This window comes from Helicoverpa armigera, chromosome 20, assembly GCF_030705265.1.
Source record: "Helicoverpa armigera isolate CAAS_96S chromosome 20, ASM3070526v1, whole genome shotgun sequence".
Classification (NCBI taxonomy): domain Eukaryota; kingdom Metazoa; phylum Arthropoda; class Insecta; order Lepidoptera; family Noctuidae; genus Helicoverpa; species Helicoverpa armigera.
In genome coordinates, this window is record NC_087139.1 from 9,568,777 (window position 1) to 9,593,129 (window position 24,353).

At 35.8% G+C, this 24,353-nt stretch overlaps 2 protein-coding genes across 6 annotated transcripts in view; both read left to right on the forward strand.

Moving 5' to 3' along the window:
• Positions 1-24,353, forward strand: part of LOC110381946 (alanine--tRNA ligase, mitochondrial) — a 317,119-nt gene that overhangs the window by 237,078 nt on the left and 55,688 nt on the right. The gene's annotated exons all lie outside the window — the stretch shown is intronic.
• LOC110379250 (homeobox protein homothorax) overlaps positions 1-24,353 on the forward strand; it is a 250,907-nt gene that overhangs the window by 77,684 nt on the left and 148,870 nt on the right. For all 5 annotated transcript variants that reach the window (XM_021338844.3, XM_021338845.3, XM_049848791.2 and 2 more), the window contains exon 7: positions 18,647-18,773. In XM_021338844.3, the coding sequence (XP_021194519.1) occupies positions 18,647-18,773 (127 nt within the window). The remainder of the gene's footprint in view (positions 1-18,646; positions 18,774-24,353) is intronic.

Sequence of the window (24,353 nt, forward strand, 5' to 3'; positions counted from 1 at the left end):
GGTAATTAAGTATCAGCTAATTCATTCCAAATTATTCTAATCCAGACACTAAGAACAAAACCAAAATCTCTACCCAAAATCGTCACAAAATTCTCAAAAATCAAACTGTAACAGACATACCTACTTACCCGCACTCCCTTCAAAATAATATCGATATAAAATAAGAAATAGGAGAAGTCACTACACCGTCGGAGTCCCACAGGGAGCTATTCTTGGCCCCCTTCCTTGAATCTCGAAAATATTTTTTTCCACCATCTCTCTAAGTGTGGTATTTATAGAAATACTCACTCTGCTTGATTTAGTTTGAGTTTAGTATAAATATGTCGGGTTTTTTAGTAGAAATTCGGATTTGAATGATGTTACTTTAGATTATGCTAATGTGTCTAAATCTGATCTTGAGAGATATTTTTAAAATGGTTTTGGAATTTTGAGAAATGAATCACGGATTGTGGTAGAACTTCCAAAGCCAAATAGTCTAGTTCTAGTACATGTGCAAGTTAAACTTCTGTTTGCTTGTCAATTCCATTATCTTAAAATTTATATTTAGACAATCTATTTTGAGTAAATTAATAGGATTGATAAATATTTTGGATTTGCCAATCATGTCTAGACTGATTAAATAATTGTTTGGTAATTGATCATTTCATTAGATCCATCAATCATCGTTTCAAGAATATCAACAAATAAATATATTTTACATCACAATACACAAAAAATAAAGTTTTTCAATAACGGTAAATAACGTACATTCGAGATAATGAATGAAATTACGTAATACGCCGTAAAAGCTTTTAATTCAACACTAAAAATCATAAATAAGATTTACAGCGCATCGTCCATTTGCAATAAAAACAATCCCATTACCACCGCACATTATAATAACGAAAATTCATTAAGGTACCGACCATTAATTTCATTCCGCATCCGATGCAATGCTATTACTCTCATTCCTTACCAAAACAAACAAATCCTACAATTATTCTAACTCTACAAAGTCATCGGGGAAACCGAGCCAAGCTATTCTAACCTCTGTGACTTTAGAAATATGGTCCACATTAACCGCATCCTCTTTACCATCTGTGAATTCCTCTGTCGTTATATCACTAAGAGTATTCTCTACGATTTTTTCAAAAATAGCATCTATATCACTTACATTAAGGTCGATAGCAGTTGTATCGGCATCTGGTAGAATCTGATCCCCAAGTTCTGTACCGAAATTCTCAAGATATTGAAAGATTAGCAGTGGGTTGCGTTTTGGATGTCCCATAAATAATACATCGGCTGGGGGAGGCCGTGATGGATCGTGTCTGTCTATCCACTTTCTATTAGTCGGGAATTCTTAAAGGGTGGTTATGGGGTGGCTGTTATTATTAACGGCGACCAATGTTAGCTTAGCAAGTGATACCGTGGACTCATTAATTCCGTGGACGATTTCAGAGGGGCATTACAGTTGTCATGTAAACAGATTTGCTATAAATCTTTTGAGAGCTTTTGTTGGTCGACAATTGAGCTTTCTTGGAGACGAAGAAGGGTTGATAGTGTTATGTTTTATGACGTCACCGTGTTACCAGTTGTTGAGACCTGTTTGGGATATAAAGGGGAAAGAGATAAGGTGTGTGCTTATTTGTACTAATAATAGTAACACCGCAACTGTTTATTAGGTTGGTTATGCTGAATTATTACACAATGACGCAGAACTTGGCCATGGGATATGGCTTCTCAAGCCAGAAAGAGTGAAGACTTTCTTGGGAATACGTTTCTATATAATCTATACATATTTTTAAGCTATTACACACTATTCAAATCAGATGAGAAATTAAGTCCTACGTGACATGATGACGAAATAATCGCCAACAATTTCACACGACACTTGAAAATTAAATAAAATCAGTACAGTTGTAAATCATTCGTCTCTCTAAATATTTGCTGTTGGCCACATTCCTGTACATGGGAACCATTATCGTATCAACCGATAATAAGAATTTGGGTGACCGATAAGGACTTGATCAAAAAAACTTAGATCATTTTAAGTGGGATTTAATGTAGCTTATCTAGCTTCACCTATATCTTTGTTAACGTCATCAATATGGAAAAAGGTGAATTTAAATGTTATAGGATTTTTGTACAATATTTAGAAGGTATTATATAAAAGGTCGTTACTATTGTTGCTACAATATGAATCGTTCGGTGTTAGCCTATCTCCATACTAAATATCATCTCAATCGGTTTAGCCATTTTGCCGTTAAAATAACAAACAAACACCAATACTTATTAGAAATCATTACACTCATTCCCAGCTTTATCATTACCAACATTACCTTCCCCAAACTCAAAAATACTCTCAACAAATAAAATAATTTCGCGCAATACTTCGCTCTCGAAAGCTGGTCCCCACAATACATCGTTCACCTGTTTATTTGCTTTCGAACGATGTTTTTATTATTCATCCGGTGTCTTTTCGATAAAAGTTGCGAACTTATCGCCGGATCCGTTCACTTGTTATTTTTCAATAACTTGTTGAGACACGACATCTTCTTGAGTAAGTGAATTGGTGAGTGCTGGGTTCTTTTGAGTTTTGATAGGTTTTTGATTTGCTGTGTTGTCCAAGAGGCTTATTTGTCAATTGAATACTCTTTGCAGTTTTAGCTTAGGTGTTCTGCTTCTGGTCTATGATATATACTTGCTTCTTTTTCACCGTAGATGCAGAAGAAGGCTTTGGTTCATTAAAGTATTACTTCTGGAGGTTTTTTGTGTGATAGGCTAGTAGTAACTCTTTTGAGCAATCCTGCTGCTAGCTAAAAGTAGCTGTAACGTATATTCCAAATGTTATATTATATAGTCTCTCCATTCCAGTGATCCTCACGTAAAGATTAGTTGCATACCTAGGTTTTATCCACACCAATTACCTAATAAAATAACCTTAAAATATCATACTGTCTATCCAAAGAATACGGCAAATTCAACATAAAACAAGCACATTTGAAAGTGACGATACTGTCAGTGGTACAAAACTTAGCAGTGTGTAGTCCCCCGACGCCGCTCGCTTATCATAACGCATCCTGAAACATTTTCCGACTCCACTCGCGAAGATTTGCCCAACTTCAACTTATGGTGTGGTGTAAGATATGGGATTTAGCGTTTGTTGAAAAGATATAAATGAAAATGGATAACAATTTTAGAAAGAATGAGACTAATAATGTATTATTTCGGTGGTACATTATTAACCTGTTGTATGTCGGATAGTACCTAAACACATAGGAAGTGGTGAAGGGCGGGCGTTTTGGGGGCTGTCTTTTGTTTTGACGTTCGAAAAGTGCTGATTTTCAGCCTACTTTGAATAAATGACTTTGGTTTTGATTTTGAGTAAAGAGATATACGCGAGACACAATTGATTTTCTACAGCTTTACAATTAGCGACATAAAATCAGTTAAGTGTACTAATTTAATCAAAATTATCTTTAGAAAGTACAGTTAACATTTAATTGAAGTTAGAACAGCAATGGGAAATAATAAATTATTATTTTTGTACACAAATACTCGTGTATCTCCTATTTTTCTGTAGGTACGTGACTTTTCAACAAAAATAATGCTGTTTTCATACATTTTACCTACTCAAATTCCTGAAACTTTTATTTTAGCAAAAAACCTTTCTTCCAATAACTTCTTATTACTTAAAAAACTTTGCTTTCTCCCTTAACTTGCACCATACGCCAAAAACTTGAATCAATATCAACTTTTTATTATTGAAAGTAAGTATTTATATTATTTCAGTTTGTCCCCTTTTACTTTTAAAAACTTTTTCAGCAGGTTTAATACACTTAGAGGGGACAACTTTCTCGTGTTTGTTTCAATCATCTTTTTCCCTCAAGTTTAGAAGTTTTTTTTCTCTTTTTATTATCGAAAAGTACACTATGCTTTTAGACAGTTCTTCGTTTGGATTCCTGAAACGTTGCAAATGTGTTCTGAAGGTATTTCTGTTTTAAAGAGGAAAGTTTTTTCTTGATATGCTCTTTTTCTTTCAGTACGTGTTTCTGATATGGTGTTATATTTTACTTAGTGGTGACTTTTAGGGTTTTGTGTACTTTGCCATATTTGCTATTTGCAGACTTAGATGATCAATTCTCAAAATTCTATTGCGTATGTATTGACGTATTTTCCTTTCTGAGTTGCTAGAATTTTATAAGATATTTTTTTAGATAAAACCAGCATGTCTCCAGTTTCGTGGAAAGTCCAAATTCTCTTAATTAACTGTTTAACCATTTTCGACGTCAACGTTATAATCTTTCTCTCTGTACGCATATGACTCATAATAGTATTTCTGAAAATCATTACCAGCTAGAATCTCTGCAAATATGGTGTGTTTGTATTTTTAGTTGTTTATCTTGTTATAAAGTCTTTGACGTTCGTTTTCATAAGAAATATGACGACAGATAATTTCTTAGAAGAGTTTATTTTTGAATCAGGTGTTAGTGGCGGGTACTAGGACGTCATAAGTGGTTAAGATAAGATGAGATAAAGGCTGTGCAGATATTGTATCGAGATGTATACCTATTAGTTACTAGCTGATTTTAACTTGTAGGTACAAAACTTGTGGCCAGTTCAATTCTGGCTCTCCAGTCACAGTTGTTTAGTATTTGCCAGAAAAATACATAATTTCAACCAAATTGTTTTGGGCAGTCACAGTCCAGTTTTTAATAAAAACAAAAGTAGGTAGTGAAGAAGACATTGTAGTATGTACGCATGTAGGGATTGTAAAAAAATATTAAATTCCAACTCAAAATTGAAATAATAATTCTCAAGCAAACACTATAAATAAGAATGAACAAAGCATAGTTATTCAGAGAGCGCAGCGAGGGAGGAGGCAAGACAAAGACCCTCAAATCTATCGCGGTTTAGAGTTACATGCCAAAACATACACATATGATATTGAATACTAAACACTCGATGTGGGAAATATTGGATATGGCAGACAAATTAAAAGTTGAAGTTTTGGATATGCTGATTGAAAATTATCTTAGGACTGCGTCACATTTTGTTTATGACCTTAACTCATTACAAGTAATGTAATATGTACCTTACCCTATGTACATAATAAAATCTTAGCTAATCGCTACATATAAAATAAAGAATACTTGCTTTAGTAAGTATAGGAAAACACGTGAGCAGTTAAATTAGCATACAAACAACCAGAAACACAATCTTTCCGACCAATAGAGCCTCAAGCTAGCCACTAGCCTGCGGCCTACATTAGCCACAACTCTCGAAGCCACTAAACATTTATTGAAAGTGTAAATCAAACAAACATGAACCCCACATCAAGCTCCTGACAGGCGACAGCAGTAATCTCGGCTCCATTGTCGAAGCCGCTACCCTCCGGCCGCCAGCCAACTACTGCACAATCAGTCGACAATACTCCACCACTCAGGCTCCCGTGTTTTCCTTTGTAATCATCCCCCAACGCTCACCCCTAATGATTTTTCTCTGTTATTTGTTTTTGTTCTGTAATTACTGTTTGGTTTTCCTGTGAATTGCTTGCGGTTGTAAATATGCAGTCGTAAACATGGTTTAGCTTAGTTCGACGCGGTTTTCGTGGAGAAAACTTTTGTTGCGTAATTTTATTTAGATTTGATATGGGTTGGTTGGAAATCAAATGAAAATCTACATTCATTTTATTTAAATAAGCTTGTAATTTAACACCAAAAAATCGAATACATAAGTTGCAGAAGAGCATTACAAAAGCAAGTTCAATAGACAACAAAAATAAAATATCACCACACCAAACTATCACACACAAAAACTAATCAAACTAAATGAAAAAGCTAATAACCAGACGCAAATCCCATTAAAAAGCCACCGCAATCCTAAAAAACATTGCGAGGAGAAATTTCAATATCAATTGTGAAGCGGGCCCAGTGTAGCGCCCTGCGGAACTCCGACACGTGTTGCGAAGGCTTAGCTGCACTAACAATTAAGCATTAAGCTCCGGTTAATTTAACCGAGTGAGTATTGTCGCTAGAACCCTTTGAGCTCACAATATGAACGAACAGAGAAAAAAGCCTATTTAAAACCTCGCAGTTTCTATTGACGGACAGTATTGAATGCTTTAATATAGACATTCAGTTGAATGAGCTCTTTGGAATGGATTATTGAATATCCGGATTTGGTTTAGGTTTGTGGTGTATGTAAATTGGTTTAGATTAAATTGCCTTGCATGTTATCCGATTACTTAGTTTCTATAAAATTCTTATTGGACAGTTTTAAAGTTGTAATTTAAAATAGGTGTTTTATGCAACTAGAAAAAAATATTATTCAATGAATTAGCTGATATGTATATTAAATACATAAAAAACAACTACAAGAATAACATTAACATTAAAACACATAAATAAATAATAATTAATCAAGCAATGCACACAACAAAAAAACCGTCTTCAAATTAATTTAACACACTTCCTAAACAAATTAACGTTAGTACTATAAAACTATTAAAATAAGCTATTTAAGTAGAAACAATTGTGAAATCAATTAGTCAGGACCGGAAGTGAAATAGGAAGAAGCATACACAGATAGTTGACCATAGAACGATGCCTGAATTATTTATGCCCCCCGTTCCGTTACATTGCATATCTAATGAGCTGTGCCTAGGAATATTTACTTTGAATTTAATATTAATGCCTGTATTCCGTGGTCTGACTGCCGATACCAGTCTGCGATGCGTCTGAACCTAGTGATGAATTCCATCAATATATCTTCAGGTTTTTATTTATAATCTGGATTCTGTAAAGCATTTGTTGTAGTGATGTCTAGATGTTTCTTTGACTGTCTGTTTGCTTGCTTGACGTTTGTTTTGAAGTTAAGAAGGTATGTTTATGTGTTCGAAATAATGGGATTCGATTTTCGTTGTACGTCTGTTGGTGTTGAAAGGTACATTTAAATCGCATTATAATAATCGCCAACGAAAGTTAAACTAAACGGCTCACTTCATCTCGTCTACAATTACTACTAACAAGATTCATGAGCACTAAGTTTGAGTATAAATGAACCTACTGTACTTGTTTTCGCCAGTACAGTACTGGCGAAAACAAAGAATTATTCCACAAATACATTGCCAAAACAAGCCCCCATTTTAACACAAACTAGACCAAAGTCAACACGTTTGCTTTCTCATGCTTCCCACAAGCCGTTGTTAGGGGACTCGGCGCGCGCGCCGGCTCCGGTTACATCCTAAACAATGGCACATGACCCTCCTAGAACCATTATTACAACACAATCACTCTTGATTAGCTATTGACCCATTTTCAAATGTATACTTTCAATACAATTTTCGTTTATTTTCAAACGAACTAATTTTGTTTGGGACGCGTCCATGAAGGGTTAGAATCAAGAGGCCGTATAATCATTCGATGGAAAACAGCTATTCTTCATTGCTTAAACGTAATACAAAAAGTATGAAAAAATATTAAAGCAATACCCTGATTTAGATGTAAAATAAAAACATAAAAACGTTATCGCCACACAAGTTGTAAAATGTGATTGTGAAGAATGATTACTGCCGTTACAGGCAACATTTTACATACCATAAAACATTTTCTAACTAAACTTTTTCACTCAATTACTCACAAAAATAGATAAACAAATACTGTTAATGATATCGCTGTGCAATAAATCTATGTACCAGGCGGGTATAAGAGGGCAGGAGTAAGATCGCACGGAGATAGCGCGCCTAAAGGACACATTGATTGAACGGAGCGGACAACGCAGATAAGAGCCGGCTACACTATTTGCATATTAAATGAGTCGATATTAATTTTACCGGGACTGGTCTAGCTTTGTTGGGAGAAAGGTAAAGATGCAGTACTTAATACTTCGCACAGGGCCTATTAAAATACCCGGCAATCAAGCGACTTGTAGATTTTTTGTATTGTGTAATGAATTTCTACTCATTTCGCCAACCATTACTTCGACGCTTACTAATCAAAACATCATCATTTTTCAGAGTATTTTATTGCAGCACCATTCTGTGCAGAAATAGGAAAAAACCTCGGCATAATTTCTCTTAATTGAAAGTTTCAATTTATTTTTTCTAAACAACGGCAAAGCAACACGCTTTTTCACGCCCAGAGCACAGACTATTAATTAAAAATGCATAGCTCTTATAATCTATAGTCATTAACGAGGCTCCTTTTATTTTCTGCACTCCTGGTACATGCAGTGTTTATTTTGCAAAGAGAAGCGTTTATATAGCATTTATTAGGTTTAATTAAGAGGGCCTAGTATATCCGTAATGGGGTTTTTATGTTCAGAGTCTATGGAGGTTCGGGACGGTTGATTTACCTTTTATATTTACGTTTTTAAATATAGAGGTCTTATAACACTTAGTTATGGGCTGTGTTAACAAAATCATTAGTGGAGATTATAATTCTATAGATTATAGGATAAAACACGAATTAGTATTTTTTTCCTTTTCCTGATAATTGGGTGACTATCTATTTTTCTACAATATTAGAGTTATGGCCAACCAATTATGATTTTTTTGGTCATCAAAATACATTTTGAACTAAATAAACGCAAAAAACAACTGGCAGCCCTATATCATGTCACGGTTGATCGTAAAAAGCTAATTTGCATACAATAAAAATTTGCAATATTTTTTTATAATCATGTACATACATAGACGGGGAATATCATACATAATTAAATGTATGTATAACTTTATAGATAGCTTTTGTTGAAACTATCGTAGGTTTGAATCTGGTCGAGTTTTTTTATAGTATTTGAGTTAATAATGATTTTGTAGAAGACAGTGAAGGACTTGACTTTTACTTATCCAATATGGAAAGCCAAAGGTGGTTGCGAAGACCATATTTTCTATATTACCAAAAATACCAACACATTATTTCCTGAAAAACGGTACTTAACGTACTTTTAGGTAACCCAACCGTGACATACAGTTTATCGTGCCCTCCGAAACACGGTCATTGGTGTCCAAGATATACTTAGAAAAATCCTTGCATTTTCAAAATTACTTTTGCATCTACCTATACTCAACCCAGGAATCAAACCTAGGTCCCATTTCTCTCTATAAACCATACAAATATTTAAATCATCACTCATAAAAATCCAAAGCAAAGTCACGGCTCCTAATACTAATAATAAAAAAATATGATAATCATTTAAATCAAGTGTTGTCACAAGTCATAGTGTCAGGTTCCCATGCCGGTCACTGACTTATGAGCTCCTACTAACTTATGGACTCCTGGTAACTTATTAAATCATTTCTATTATTAACTAGCTTGGTGCCCGGATTTACTTGATAATTTCGACTTTTTTTTTGTTTTGGTAAGAGAGATTAATTTTGTTGCTTTTTTTTTGTTGATTTTTATTAATGTGAGGTAATTTTTTGCTTCTTGAAAAATCTTTTGGTTTTAACTAGATAAGTAAGATGGATTTTTTGTATAATTTCAGTAGTACCTATATGGTATGGTCTTATATCAATAGATTTGCCTGTTTTTGATGAATGATCTTAATTGGATATATATTGGATGATTTTATTATTGACATGATCAATTCTTTTCCGATTACATACAGGAAAATATTTTGCTAAACTCATACCCAAAAAATTGCGTAAGTAACCACATTTATTAATTACATAATCCTATAGTTTATCAGCCAAAAAAGCCTCAAATAATTAACGACAAACATAAAAACAAACAGACATACAAATAAATTAACAACACCATATATGGAAAGTTACCAAAATACAATGCGCTTGCGCCGGGCGCCACTTATTATGCCTCTCACGATTCCCATAAAGTTGTGACATAAATAGCATAGATTAAATAGACATAAAATTCGCCCTTGGACATTGTAATTATAAATATAATTTAGTAAGGAACCGTTTTGGTCAGTTTTAATGTGAGGAATACTAAGCGATCATGAATATACAAGAGGTTAAGATTATTAGTATTCGTGTCTAGATTTTGGTGGAACATTCTAGATTTTGGATCTTTTTAAAAGGCTAGATAGATTCAATGATCTCTTTTGCTTATAATAAAATATGGATTTTGCTGTTAATGAACATCTTTGACAGTCGTTGCGAGTAGCCAGTAAATCTGACAACCAGTCTTACCTAGGGGTACAGTCAACTTCAGGTCCGTGGTAACAGTCTTTTAGGAAAATCGTACTTATATTACTATTGAGTTAAGGTGCATGACAGTTACCACTGATGTTCGGTCTACTGTACATAACATAGTTGAGAAAAGGCTAGGGAGATGGATTAAATATGAATATTGTTTAAAGAAAACTTACTTTGCAAAATAAAATGGAATTAGAAGGTCCTAAATGGATTTGAATTAGATCTAAGTTTAATTAATACATACAAAAAATCTCCCTTCTCGCAAATGAACTAATCTACCAGGAATGCATAAAATGAAGGAGACTTTCAAAATGACTTACTTATCCAGATAAACCGAAGCTACTCGAAAATGTCAATCAAGTCAGCATTCCAAGATGGCCGCCAACATCTGTTAAACATATTACATAAATGTTTTTGTTCCTCCTCATTTTGTCGGTAACGCAAAAAACTTTCACTTCCAGGAATCGAACCTGGGATTGAACAGACGCCCCTTGTATTTAGAGAAATGGTTAATAGAGTTTTTGTGGTAGCCCAAAAATACTTAATCTGTGACTTTCAGACTTGCAACTTGAAATCTGAAAAAGAAATGGGTGCAGTCAAATACTTCTATTGAAATTAAGCCAATAAAATTACCTTTTTTTCTCGTCAATTAAACAGGAGGACAGGACCCCCAAAAACGTCCCTTTCACCGTTTTTTATCATATCATATCGTTTATTGTATGTATCTACGTTAAGTGGAAAATACAAAATTATAGTCAGTCTTCTTAGTGTTATAGCGGGGAAGAAGAAACGGTGATGAACAAACTTTCCAGCAACACAGCTGTCTATTACACCGAATTATTCAGATACATATCTACACTAACATAATAAAGAAAGAGGAAACATATTTTGTTCGTTTGCTGCCTAAAAAAAGGCTTCCCAACTACTGAATCCATTTGAACTTGATTTGAACTCTTTCACTGTTAAGGACCTACACTCTTCCTGAGTAACATAGGCTATATTTTATCCCCGGGCCCGGTACGGGCAATAGTTCCTACAGGACACAGAAGAACACAGGAGACAGCTAGTATACAAAAAAACTTAGCAAAAATTACATGACCAATCTCTAGAGCCTGGATTGTCCCCAAAAGAGACCAAATTGGCGAACGATTTCAGTTCCCACGTGTCATCCGACACCCGCCACGTGACCTGCGCACACGCAGATCTGTTTGCAAGTGACGTTAAGCGAAACTATAGTGTAGGGTTGGTAATGGTATTATGGGGTAGTGATAAGTATTCGCTTTGGGTCGCAGTTGGTGATGATGCAAAGTTTAATTGTGGAAAATTATGATCCAAGTTGTTAATAAAACAAAAAGAAAATTGATTTCAAAGATATTTTACGTATTTGAGGCTCATTTTCACCGTCAATAATAACGTAAATTTGTCATAAAATAGCTGTTTACTTTGGCAATTGAACTTAACAATTCATATTAAATAAGTACCTATTTTTTTTTAATAAGAAGGGCTTTTGTACTACATATATTTTCCTTAAAAAAAAGAAAAATAAAAAAAAGATTAATAGGTAGTTGTGTCGTTGGTGAAATTCAATCTTAATGCACCTATATTTTTTTATATATCCATCCACACATTACAAAACATTACAATATCATCAAATTCTACCACAAACGAATCAGCAATATCATAACAACACACACATGTACATACTCACGATACCTATTCCGTTCCGTATCAGTTCCAAAAAGAACCAGTTCTTTAATACTCGTTCTTGATAAAGACGGAGTGAGGACATGCCTACCCTATGGGGTAGATACCATGGAACCCGACTTTTCCATTACCATTAATCTGGGTAAATGAAAGTTTACTTTAGTGTCATCTGGAACCTCTATACGTCTTAATGCTGTTTGTCTTTCTTTTTTTTTTGTTTTTGGGTAATTTGAGGGGTGGGTAAAGTGGTAGGGTGAAATGTTGCTGAATTTTTGCTATTTTGATGGCTATAGTTATGGTGTCTAAGAGAAATTAACATGAGTAAGAAAGTTTTTTATCATTATTTTACTTATCTTGAGGAAACCTGGTCTATAAAGTCTGAAATCACCAACCCGCATTGAGCAAGCGTGTCGATAAATGTTCAATCCTTCTCCGTGTGAGAGGAGGCCTGTGCACAGCAGTGGGACGATAAAAAGGCTGTAACAGAACAGATTTTACTTATAAGAAAAGCTTAGTAAAAATTAAAACGAACGTAAAACCAAAGAATAACCGATTACCATTCATACAAAATTAAACAAAAGACCAGAAAAAAAGAACAATTAACGCGACCACAAAACACAAACGAACAATCAAACAAATCACATTTAAATACCCACAAGAACAACAAATATCGCATTACCTCTTTTTAACCGACTTCATTGACACACACCCCCACCTGGCTTGCGCGTGCGCAGAGCTCAATTCCAAATTCAAACTGGAAGTTTTGTTCCTACCCTTCTATTGTTCTTTTTACGAATTGTTTTCGATTTAATTCATCGGCCGCGTGCGTTTGACGGGTTGGTACGGGGGTCCGTTTAGGGCTGGCCCTATTGGTACTTGAGTATTGTGGAGTAATTTTTTGGGGAAAATCATGCGTGATTTTAGTGGAGTATGGTAGAAAAAAATTGAAAAAATATGGGTTGTTTAATGAAGGAAATAAAGGTACTCAAAATGTGTAGGCTAACTTATTGTATAACTGAAAAGACACCAATGTAATTAATGTGAAAGTTACTCTGTAAAACGAATGAATCACTCAGAAGCAAAGCAGCATAGATATGCCAAAATTGTCATTCTTTCTATCAACGTATGCCCTCAAAAATGCATTGCACCATCTCTTGAATAATCCCAAACAAAGTCACTACACTTAAAAACTGCTATATCTACAAGAATACCTAATTAAATACATACTAGATTACTCCTATCTGTATACGCGAATTTCAATAGCACACTCTATAACGCACGTACAACCCTGATCCCCCTCCCCGTATTGTTTTCTTAACCAAAGCTAACCCTGCTGCTAGTACAAGCCCGTGTTTATTGATTTGTTTGTTTAAAAATAATTGCTGCTTCAGCGACCGAAGTGTTATATTTTTGTTTGTTGACGAATGTACGTAATGGGGCATGTAATTGTTGGTTCGTAGGGTTCTAAGTGGCTGGAGGTTGAATAAAATTGTTAATTAATTTGATGATAATATGTAAAAATTCTGCACATGCGAGCAGCCGAAAATCGATCTCAGTGGCGTGCACTTGGAGAGGCCTATGTCCAGCAGTGGACTGCTATAGGCTGATGATGATGATGTAAAAGTACTACATAGCAGATTGCTCTAAAAATCGGACAATATATTATATTAGTTTCGGACGGCAGGATAAGCTGAAGGTCCCGGCTGTCATTTGAACATCTTTGGCAGTCGTTATGTGTAGAAGCCAGTAAGTCTGATAACCATTCTTACCAACTGGGTTGAGGAGGTCCGATAGGTAGTAGGTCCTTGTAAAGCATTGGTACTTAGATACATCTTAGTAACGACGAAATACGAAAAGTCTATGAAAAATAATAATTTTCAAACGTTAACCAACCTATCATCATTAAAAAAATATTCAATACCCCAACCCAAAACACAACAGGTGACAATCGAATAACAACTAAAACAACAAACTACACATTCGATTACAATAATCGATTTCCGTCACAATCGTTACTTACTCGAGTTGTTACGAATTCGCTAACGATACAAAATGGCCGCCGGCAAACAGAATTATAACAATAATATTAAAATAATGATGCATTTGTCCCATATGGTGTGAAACGGCTCCGAATTTCCTGTCGAAAAAAAAGGTGTTGTCATCAATTAGTGGGCTTTGGAAATAGTAATTGGATTTCGGTAGAAATGTGTTTTTCTTTGAGGGAAGTAGACATTAGAAAAAAATATTTGGAAATTTCTCGTAATTAGGGACCTTTTCGAAACCAAGTTAATCCAAGCAATTTGCTATGTTCTACCATTCAGTAAGTTCTGTATATATGTAAAGTTATAGGTAAACATCACTGGCAATCATATACAATGCTGATATAACTATAGGTACCTACCTAATACGTCATATCGAATATCAAGCAATCAATATCCCCTAATAACATATCGACAATAGCAATAATACAATCTAATTATTACTAAGTAACATCATTCGATTATGAAGTTAATTCAGATGTCAAACGATTCTGAATACTCGATTACTCTAATCGAATAATGGCTGACTATTCGTAATTTGAAATTCGAACGAGTTTAATCATCTAAAGCCAAATGGTGTTCAATTATATTTGTAAAGAGTTCGGTTGTTAGATTCTAAAGGGTTGTTAGATTTAAAGGAGATTGGGCAAGAATGTATGAAGTCTGGTCCAAATGTCCACCACGAACGAGACCTATATAATTAAATAGTCCACTTAATTTAGAGTAACTTTTACTAAGAAAGTAAAAAAAAAACAATGCCAAAAAAAAGTTATAGCCAAAAATGTATTCTAATTTTCGGTAGGTTTTGTATGTTGTCATTATAATTTTTTATTTTATTCCACTTCCATTTCCGCACTTTATCTAAAACTAAGATGAGTAAGACACATTTGCATATAAACAGCCCATATTTTTGACCGATGGATGTACGAATCACTAACCAATTGTGGCGCCAGAAGTGCTTGAATATACTCAGCGGTTCCTGGTTCCAGCGGTAACTGATGGTGTCTTCTCTCGAATAATGAACAATTCTATTTTGTCAGAAGTTACAGAAAGTACAAAAATCGAACATCACGAAAAGTAATTGAAAAAATGAAATTGAAAATATCTGTAAAATGTTGTATTTGATTTTGCTATAACTTTTTTCTGGCATTATATTTTTTTTTACTTTCATAACAAAAAATGTTCTACATTTAACGGGCTATCTAGCCACATAGGTCTCGTTCGTGGTGGACATTTGGACCGGAATCGCCCATTGTCCTTTGGAACAGATGTTTGAATAGTTTTCTTGACAGTTCTAGAAATGGTTAAGGCAATATTAGATCTATATTTAAATATTTGATGCCAGTAATTTTATTTTAACTGTTTTAGCCTTTTAAATGTCTACCTGAACAATAAAGGCACACTTCATTGTTATCATCTGCTTAGCCTTTTCCCAACCATGTTGGGGTCGGCTTCCAGTCTAACAAGATGCAGCTGAGTACCAATGCTTTACAAGGAGCGACTGCCTATCTGACCTCCTCAACCCAGTTTCCCGGGCAAAATTGTAATTTCCCTAAAAAAACAAGCAAAAAACAGAACTACAACTTTTACAAATAGTTACGTTTCACGTAGGTAAGTAGGTGTATTTCTAAACACAAGCTCTTCTCGTACACCGGAACGTAAGTACGTATCTACCTAATGATTATTGAAATGGCCAGTTGGTCGGTCTATTTTTGTATAGGAATTCTAAACGATCATGTTAGAACGGACTGTCTATACAAACTTATTTATATTCTAAAGTATCTTGACGTTTAGATCAATTTTCAGGATTTGTGCTTTGGATAGTGGGCTGAAAAATGTGGATTTTTGAGATAAACACTGTTTAACGATAAAACTCAGATTTACAAAATTAGGATGCGAGATGGATGATGGTGGAGATCTAAGGGGGAGGCCTATGTTCAGCAGTGGACGTCCTATGGCTGAGATGATGATGATGATGATGATTATGCAGATCTAAAAGGTATTTTTAACGGAAAATTTAGGTCCATATAGGTGCATTTAAATTAAAAATAAAAGCGCACACTTTTCTTTCACACTGGTGGATTTTTCTCGCGGTTGCAAAACTGTACGAATCGAGTATTGTCGCTCGGAAAAACCAAGCGGAAAGTCCGCTAGTATGACAACGCTGTTAATGCCTAGTAGATGCTCTTTTGTTAGAAATGTGTCTCTATCCAGGTCCTATTTCTGGGCAACGGGAATACTAAGTAGGTATATCCTATTGCCCTAGGTACTTGGCTTTTTAACTAAATTAAAAAAAAAACGACAACACACCCTAACAAGTCACCACAGTCTTTTTATATCAATTATAGCATTAAACATAATTTGGGCTATACAATCGATTTAGATTGGTCAATGGCGCGAGACGACCAACTGTGACCACTCAGGCGTCACTAAATGGTTAGCTTAAACGTTAAAACATAGACATGTTTATTTTGTTTTTGTTAAGTATTTAGGAAGGAGTTTTGATAATAAAAGTATGGGAAATTTCACAGAACAAAAGTTAATGTAGAAAGTACATAAGGCTAAAGTTAATGTAGAAAGTATATCCATAAGAAATAATAGTGGTTGTAAATACTGTAAATAGTGATAAGTATTTTATAAATAGTAGTTAAAGTGTATGAAATTTTCTACTATAAACTCTTTAGTAGTATCTATTTATATGCAATCATATTTCCATAAAATTACGATACATACTTTTTTTGATATATAAAAGCACTGGCAAAAGATGTTTTTAGTGTGTAGGGTAAATAATAGTGCGAATCCAAAATGTGAAAATTGTGACGATCAAATGAGGGTAGTTATAAAACTTTACTACACGGAGACGCCGCCCGCTAGCTGCCATCAGTCCACGAGTGACCACGGTCGGTGTAATTCGGCCGACCCGTTGGGTAAAGAAAAAAGATGTCGTACCTTTACAGTAAGATATCAGGATTAAGTGCTGATTGTGTATAATATGTACAAGTCACGTAAGTTTGAAAAATGTTAACTTTTTTATTGGTCATTGAAAATTAGGTAGGTACTGAGTGCAACTCCCAATTTCAAATGAGGATAGTTTGAGACTCGTGATTGACTATAGAAATAGGCAGCATTATGCTATTGTATATGACTGTGTATGTCATTAAAATGTTGTGCAAACACATGACTTAGCCATATTGAAGCTTCATCAATCACCAATCAATCAATAACTTGCAAAACTCGATAATAATCAGCGCAAACGCAAACGCATACCTACAATTTAAACACAGGAACACAACAAAATAGATAAGACAGAAAACAATAAAATTTCTACATACATATTAGCACCTTTACGCTAACTATTTCCTACCCTAACTTCCTAGGCCCGTTAAAATTAAAGCGTTCGGCTATTGTCGTAACACTTCGGGTGTTGTCGTAATACTTCGGAAGCGGTCGGGTAATGAGCCGACTCGCACGCCACTCGGCCATTAGGCGTGCGCGGGAGGCACCTGCCTTGCCGTCCGTAATGGTCAGGTTATGAAATAAGGAAGTAAAGATAATATTGAGAACTGAATTTGTGATAGTTAGGACATTTGCTAATGTATTTTGTGGGAGTATTGATGTGGTAAGCTAATGGAGAAGATATAAATGAATCTTGCAGTTCTTCAACAGCTTAACGTGAATTAATCAGAAGTTAATCAGAAGTTGAGAGTAACATAGGTAAAGGGATGAAAGGCACATAATATTTCGCGAAGTACATTAACATGGCTGACGTATATTGATATTTTAAACAGAGCAAGAAATGGTAAAGAAACAGAACTCATAGGTGTGAGACAGAACTGCATTATATACTGGAGTGCAAGCAGCATTGAACATGGAAGAAACTTTTGCACATGGATTCATCAGAAGACTACTTTGAGAATACTGTACCTCTGCCAAATTACATTATCTATAATGTGAACCCAAAGTTGCACTTATGTTTTCGGTAATAGGATATGACTATATACATAGGTAATCATCGTCAGGGTACCTTAATAGTGCGAGTGAAATTGACCGAAATAGCTAGTACATACATTCTAAGACCCGTGTAAGCTGAACCTATTCTGATTACCTTACCAATGATTGATAACCAGCCATTCAGCTGGAGTCATTACCGAAAAAAACTTGCGTTTAATTGCAGCAACCATGATTAGTAACTAACGATCATTTGTACGTAGATTATACAGCTGATGTATTGTTATGTTTTAACTTAATGATTCTGTGTAATTGGTAAAATCATTTTTTTTTTTTGATGGACCGTCGAATTTTGAAGAGTTTGTATGTGGAGAAATATATTCTGAAAATCCTTGTTTATAATATATTTTTCCCATTAAAATTAATAGATGATCAGATTAGAAAAACCACTGAAAAAGGTGATCTTTAGATGTTACTATTCATCTCCATATCTTCAATCAAAACTTGTTAGTATTTTAGGTGAAACGCACTTAACTGCGAATGTCAATGCCAATGGGTAACCTAAAGCCTGTATGATGAGAAATTATGACACCAGATTTATCCAATACCTATGTATTAGAATCTTCAGTATTAGGTGTGGAATCCACGAATATCGTACATGCTAAAAACCAAATAAAAATAAGAGAGAAAAATGCCAGAAGAACTTTTCAAGCGTTTCATAACCAGTTCCATAGAACTACCTCCATGTTCAGGAGTCTTCATTACAGTTCTGACCTTATTCTAACTGCTAACTAATATACTCTTCTCTTTTTGCCTACAGAGACCGCCATCATCATCACTGTCTTACGGTGGCGCGGTGAATGACGACGTTCGTTCTCCGGGCTCCGGAGGCACCCCTGGACCCCTCAGTCAGCCCCCGCCGCAGACCCTCGACGCGACAGATCCAGGTAAGCTTCCTTTGTTTTATGTCGCCCTAGTACTTCGACTGGAAGGTGTATGTATGATGATGAGGGTACTATCTTTGTTAAATGTTACCCTAGTCGTCAAAGTCGTCAAAGTCGTCAAAGTCGTGGTGGCCTAGTGGGCAAAGAACCAACCTCTCGAGTATGAGGGCGCGGGTTCGATTCCAGGTCAGGCAAGTACCAATGCAACTTTTCTAAGTTTGTATGTACTTTCTAAGTATATCTTAGACGCCAATGACTGTGTTTCGGATGGCACGTTAAACTGTAGGTCCCGGCTGTCATTGAACATCCTTGGCGGTCGTTACGGGTAGTCAGAAGCCAGTAAGTCTGACACCAGTCTAACCAAGGGGTATTGGGTTGCCCGGGTAACTGGGTTGAGGGGGTCAGATAGGGCAGTCGCTCCTTGTAAAGCACTGGTACTCAGCTACATCCGGTTAGACTGGAAGCCGACCCCAACGTAGTTTGGGAAAAAGGCTCGGAGGATGATGAAATGTCGCCCTAGTACTTTGACTAGCAGGTGAAGGTATAATGATGAAGGTAGATGAAACTGTCTTTGTAATATGTCACTCTAGTACATTAGGGTAGGTGAAGGTATGATGATGAAGTTGATTTTAGCTGTTCTTAGGCCCGGTTGTTCGTACGTTACGGTAAAGTTAAAGTTAATGTTTTACTGTTGTCAATTCTGACCACGGTTAATTTGACATTTTTATTATGAAATTTTGACGTTCAACAACGCTTTTTGAATTTAACCCCGGTTAATTTTACTGTAACTAGAATTTAACCCTAAACTTGACGTAACCGAGCTTCGAACAACCGGGCCTTAGTAGTTAGTACATATGTTTTAAAGTGTCAACCTCTTATGTTGTTCTGTTAGCCTGGTGATCATGTCGTTTAGCTTCGACATGATGTTCTTGTCAAATAAGTTTGCGTTTCAGAAGTTTTACGCCTCGCGTAAGGTGTGTATATCCGTACTTTTTGAGCATCGTTATAGCTAGTAGCTATGTTGACAGCAGCAAAGTTATTTGGTGAGAACTGTAATATGATACTTAAAGATTAATAAAGTTCTTACTTAATTAAATACTGTTTGCAACATCGGCATTAAAATTCAGCTGAATGGTTCAGGAGGTTTATAATTTATACATAGTTACGACAGACTAGGATTCATCCATACATTCTGATAGGTTAATGGAGGTCGCGTTAAAAATACAGTTAAAATCAATAAATAACTTGTATTTTAATTACGTTATTTAGAGGAAATTCCATAATTACATATTGGAAGGATGAAAATAATCATCGGTATCCGGCGGTGGATACGATTTTTAAACCAGGTTATTATGCCCATTTAGTTAAATGCTCATTATTTTGGAATAAATTACTGTTTTTTGCCGTTTTTAAATGCAACTACATAGTTAAGTTATAATGTTTTGGGGTTGTTGCACAGTGGTAGACAGGCGATGATATGCGTTGCGATAAAAACGAATATAATGAGCACGTTATATTCTTTGTGTATTTACATTTGAAATAAGCATCTTGGAAAATATGCAAGTGTGTATATTTACCATTTTCAGCAGATTAGGATACATAAAGAATAATTTTAACAGTTTTAGATTAATCATTGCCATAACTGCGGCAGTTTGAGATAGAAATCCATCACAGACGCATTAAAATATTTTCAACCGTGAGATTAGTCTGTATCTCATCATACTATGTAAATTTTAACGATCATAACACTGTTTTCTTGCTGCCAAACAAAAACTAGCTTCTACGACGTATCGCATCGCTCGAGTGCGCTTCACATACCTAATGATGTTTACTATGGCAACCAAGTAACTACTTGTATCCGCTTTAGTAATCGATTCTCATCGGAATATACGATTATATTAATCGACTAACCAACCGATATCAGATTTCAGTCTTAGGTTCCGTATACGTTAAAAATAATATCGAATTTCAAGCAAATAGGTATAGAAAGCGGCTAATAAATGTCGAGGGTGTTTATGCGACTCCTACGCTTCTGCCGTAACAATTAACATGTCCGCACTTGGGATCTAGATCCGACATGACACGTCAACACTCTCTGAGAGCCAATTGAAACCTGACAGCTCCACATCGTCACGTCACTATCGCACGTCAAACTTCTTCTGCTTGAAATTTGTAAAAGAAGCGACCAGCCGGGCAGGCCGCGCGTTTGTCAACGTTCCGATATCCGTCACGAACGCGAGAATCACTCGTCACTCAGCCGCGACATGTTACCTTACGGATCTCGATCGATTGTCATGTATTCATTCGTAAATGACTGATGGGTCCGTAGAACGGGACGTTACGACGTTCCGACACTAGCGCCGACCTCACAATAGGTATTGAAATGAGACAGGATTGTGTGCACGTATCGCCGATGCATCTCGGTTTATCGCTTTCATATTCTGCGCCTGGTAATTTGTGTGGGATTACATTGTGCTATTCATATATTACTATTCGAAATATTCACGTGTGTGACGTTTTGATTTTTCCATGTAAAAAATCCGTGTCTCGAAAAAGGTGCGACTACAAAAGACGCAATCACTAGCGCAGCGTTTGACAGCTGTCAAAAATGGCCGACGCGTTGGCGCGAAAAACTAACAAAGCGTCAGCGAGTGTGTTTTTTTCGCATTTCCACGTAGATTTTGTGGAAAAATTATGCTTTCGACACACGTATGTGTAATTGTTTGGTTTGTCGCACGGCGGGAGCGGCGAAATGCTCGCCAAATTGAATTTTGCGAAGCCGCGGTGTCCGTACTGATCTGTAACTAGGAACCATTTTGTTTTTCACTTTTTTCTGATCTATCCATCGAGAATAAGTAATTGCGTAATATATCAGAGCACTGCGGATTGTGAATCGTTTCGTGTCAGCTAGCGACGTCTCTCACGAGTGGAAAAAAATTATATGATTCAGTTGCGCCTATCTAAGGTTAAGAAGTTAACAGTTATTGTGCTTTTAACATATTGATATAATAAATCATTAGTTATTAGGTCACAGTTATTACTTGTCAGAAAAAGATGCAATTAATTTAATATCAATATTATCTAAGCGTAGGTATAATAAATACGATTATTATGTCAGTTGAAATATCTTTATTATATGAGGCAATGCAATTAAATCTTTATGGTTGGGGCACTATAAAACAAAAAGATGCCAAAAACAATTAGGACCACAGAACCCGTTTCCCCAAAACAATAAGCAGACTAATTAAACCAAAAATTCACTCGTCCTCGGGCCGCGTGCCATAAAGGGCTAACTCACTCCGTGAATTATTCAAAATTCAAAATTTGCCTATAATTCAATCAGTCCATGTCCCCTGTCTCCCGGGGGAGCGGGGGTGCGGGGGAAGCGGGGCGATTATTTCAGAATTTAATATTAATTAACTGACGCTCTCGCCGTCCATAATTGCGTTTTTCAATTACCGAGTGACAATTATGCGAAAATTTTGGATCAGACAGCGATGCTGCTAATTGTCAATCGTTGACACTTGTGCCGATGATTTTTTTACCGAGCCGCCATATTTGTTGGCGGACAATATTTATAGTATGCGATTTAAATAAGCGAACTTCATTTGTTCTTTGGAAACCTCTCTACTCTTCAAAAATATTCTAACCGGTTAAGTAATTGGTCCTTAAAGGTCCTAATCTCCTATTCCCAAGCAATTGGGACATCAACAAACTTCTAGAAAGTCCTCAGTAAAACCTTCTTCCTGGCAAGATTCCAGAAAAACTGCAGCATTTTAAGAAGCCAGGGTTTTCACACATTTAAATTAAATCCAGTGTAGGCAATACTAATGGAGGCGTGTGAGCCACAGTTTTATGCTGATTACTTATTTAAATAAAACATATTGTTTGCCAGGTGGACCTTTAATGGGTTTCTTGATCTTTTCTGCGTATCCTTTAGGTTTAGAATCATTAGTTCATTTTGGAGATAAGCATTTGGAGTTTAGGAATAAGTCTGTATCTAGTGAAGGTGCTACAACCTATCATGATTATTTATATAAAACAATCAACAAATAGAGAACTGATAGGACAAGGTGATAAAAATGTATCTCCTAAAAAGCACTAGCTTCAAACATTACTCCACACAGTAAATTAGAAAGCAATTCTTAACCAAAAGAGGCGTCAAGTGTAACTCGTACAAAATATGACGATTATTGCGTTACGCCACCCCAGAGGAGGTTGGGGTAAATATGAACACCAAACACAATTACTCGGCCCTGCCTTCGGGTTCCATTTTCGTCAGAATTCAGGCAATATATATTCCAGTCACAGGCTGAATGACCGCTGAGTAGATGCTAGTGTGCTCAGAATTTTCTAGAATCCCCATCCGGGTGTCGTCGGTATAGTCTAGTCGCGTTGCCTACATGTTTTTTGCTTGCTAATAACAGTTTTACGAGATGTCGTATGCAAAACAGGCTTGCGTAGTTTTTGATGGCGTTTTTTTTGACGTTTGACGTATGTGCTTGCGTTTTAATTGTTTTAAGTTATTGCTGTTTTGTATGCAGAATTCATTCTAATTTGAACAGCTTAAACGGATATAGTAAAATGACGCCAGTAAATTGAATAGTGCGACCTAAAGATAGCGTCAATGTTTTCGAAGGCACCTTCCTCAAATATAATAAACTAGCTTTTGCCCGCAACTTCGTTCGCGTGGAATAGTGACTTCCAGCAGATTTTTGATTTGACCAATAGATGGCGCTATATGTCCGGAATAATTTTATTTTTATTTTTTTTTGTAATAAAAACTATCCTATGTCCTTTCTCAAGTTTCAAACTATGTCTGTACCAAATTTCACACAAATCGGTTCAGTAGTTTAGGCGTGAAGAAAAGACAGACAGACAGACAGAAAGACAGACAGACAGACAGACAGAGTTACTTTCGCATTTATAATATTAGTTTGGATTGAAAAGGAACTAAAGAATGGCAAGTTACTATCACAATGTTCTGCCATCAAAACTGCAAGTCAGCTTCAAGTGATCCAATAAACCGAACTCGAGGGACTTTAGCTTATCAATATTTCAGGCACAAAATTGAAAATTACCGGAACTCCCGGCTGACTTACATAACTCAAACCTATCGAAACCAATAAAATATTAACTGGCAACGTTTTCCCGCCATTTTTCACCGGCCATTCGACTTTCGTATCACGTCCCAGCCGCACTTACACTCAATGCTAAATGTAATCATAAAATTGTTGTTAATAATTCATGTTGGAAGGAGACAGAGGGATACGAGTGAAAGGGACGTGTATATAGGTGTGGGAGCGGGATTATTAAATTCTGTGAATGCTCACTTTGTATCTAATATCCGAATGTGTTTAATATTAGATTAGCGGAGGGTCGATGTTGCCCGACTTCCCCGGGGCGTGGTGCCTCGTGATAGATTCGCGTTAAGTTACGTTTTCCCCGAATTATGATTGGTTGATGGTTTCTCTTCATTTGGAAATGGAAAATTCGCCCTTTGAATGTTACCTACGCGTCAGAATCGTTAATAATTAGGGCCATTTCGATAGGTGATGGGGATCGACTGCATTATGATATTGT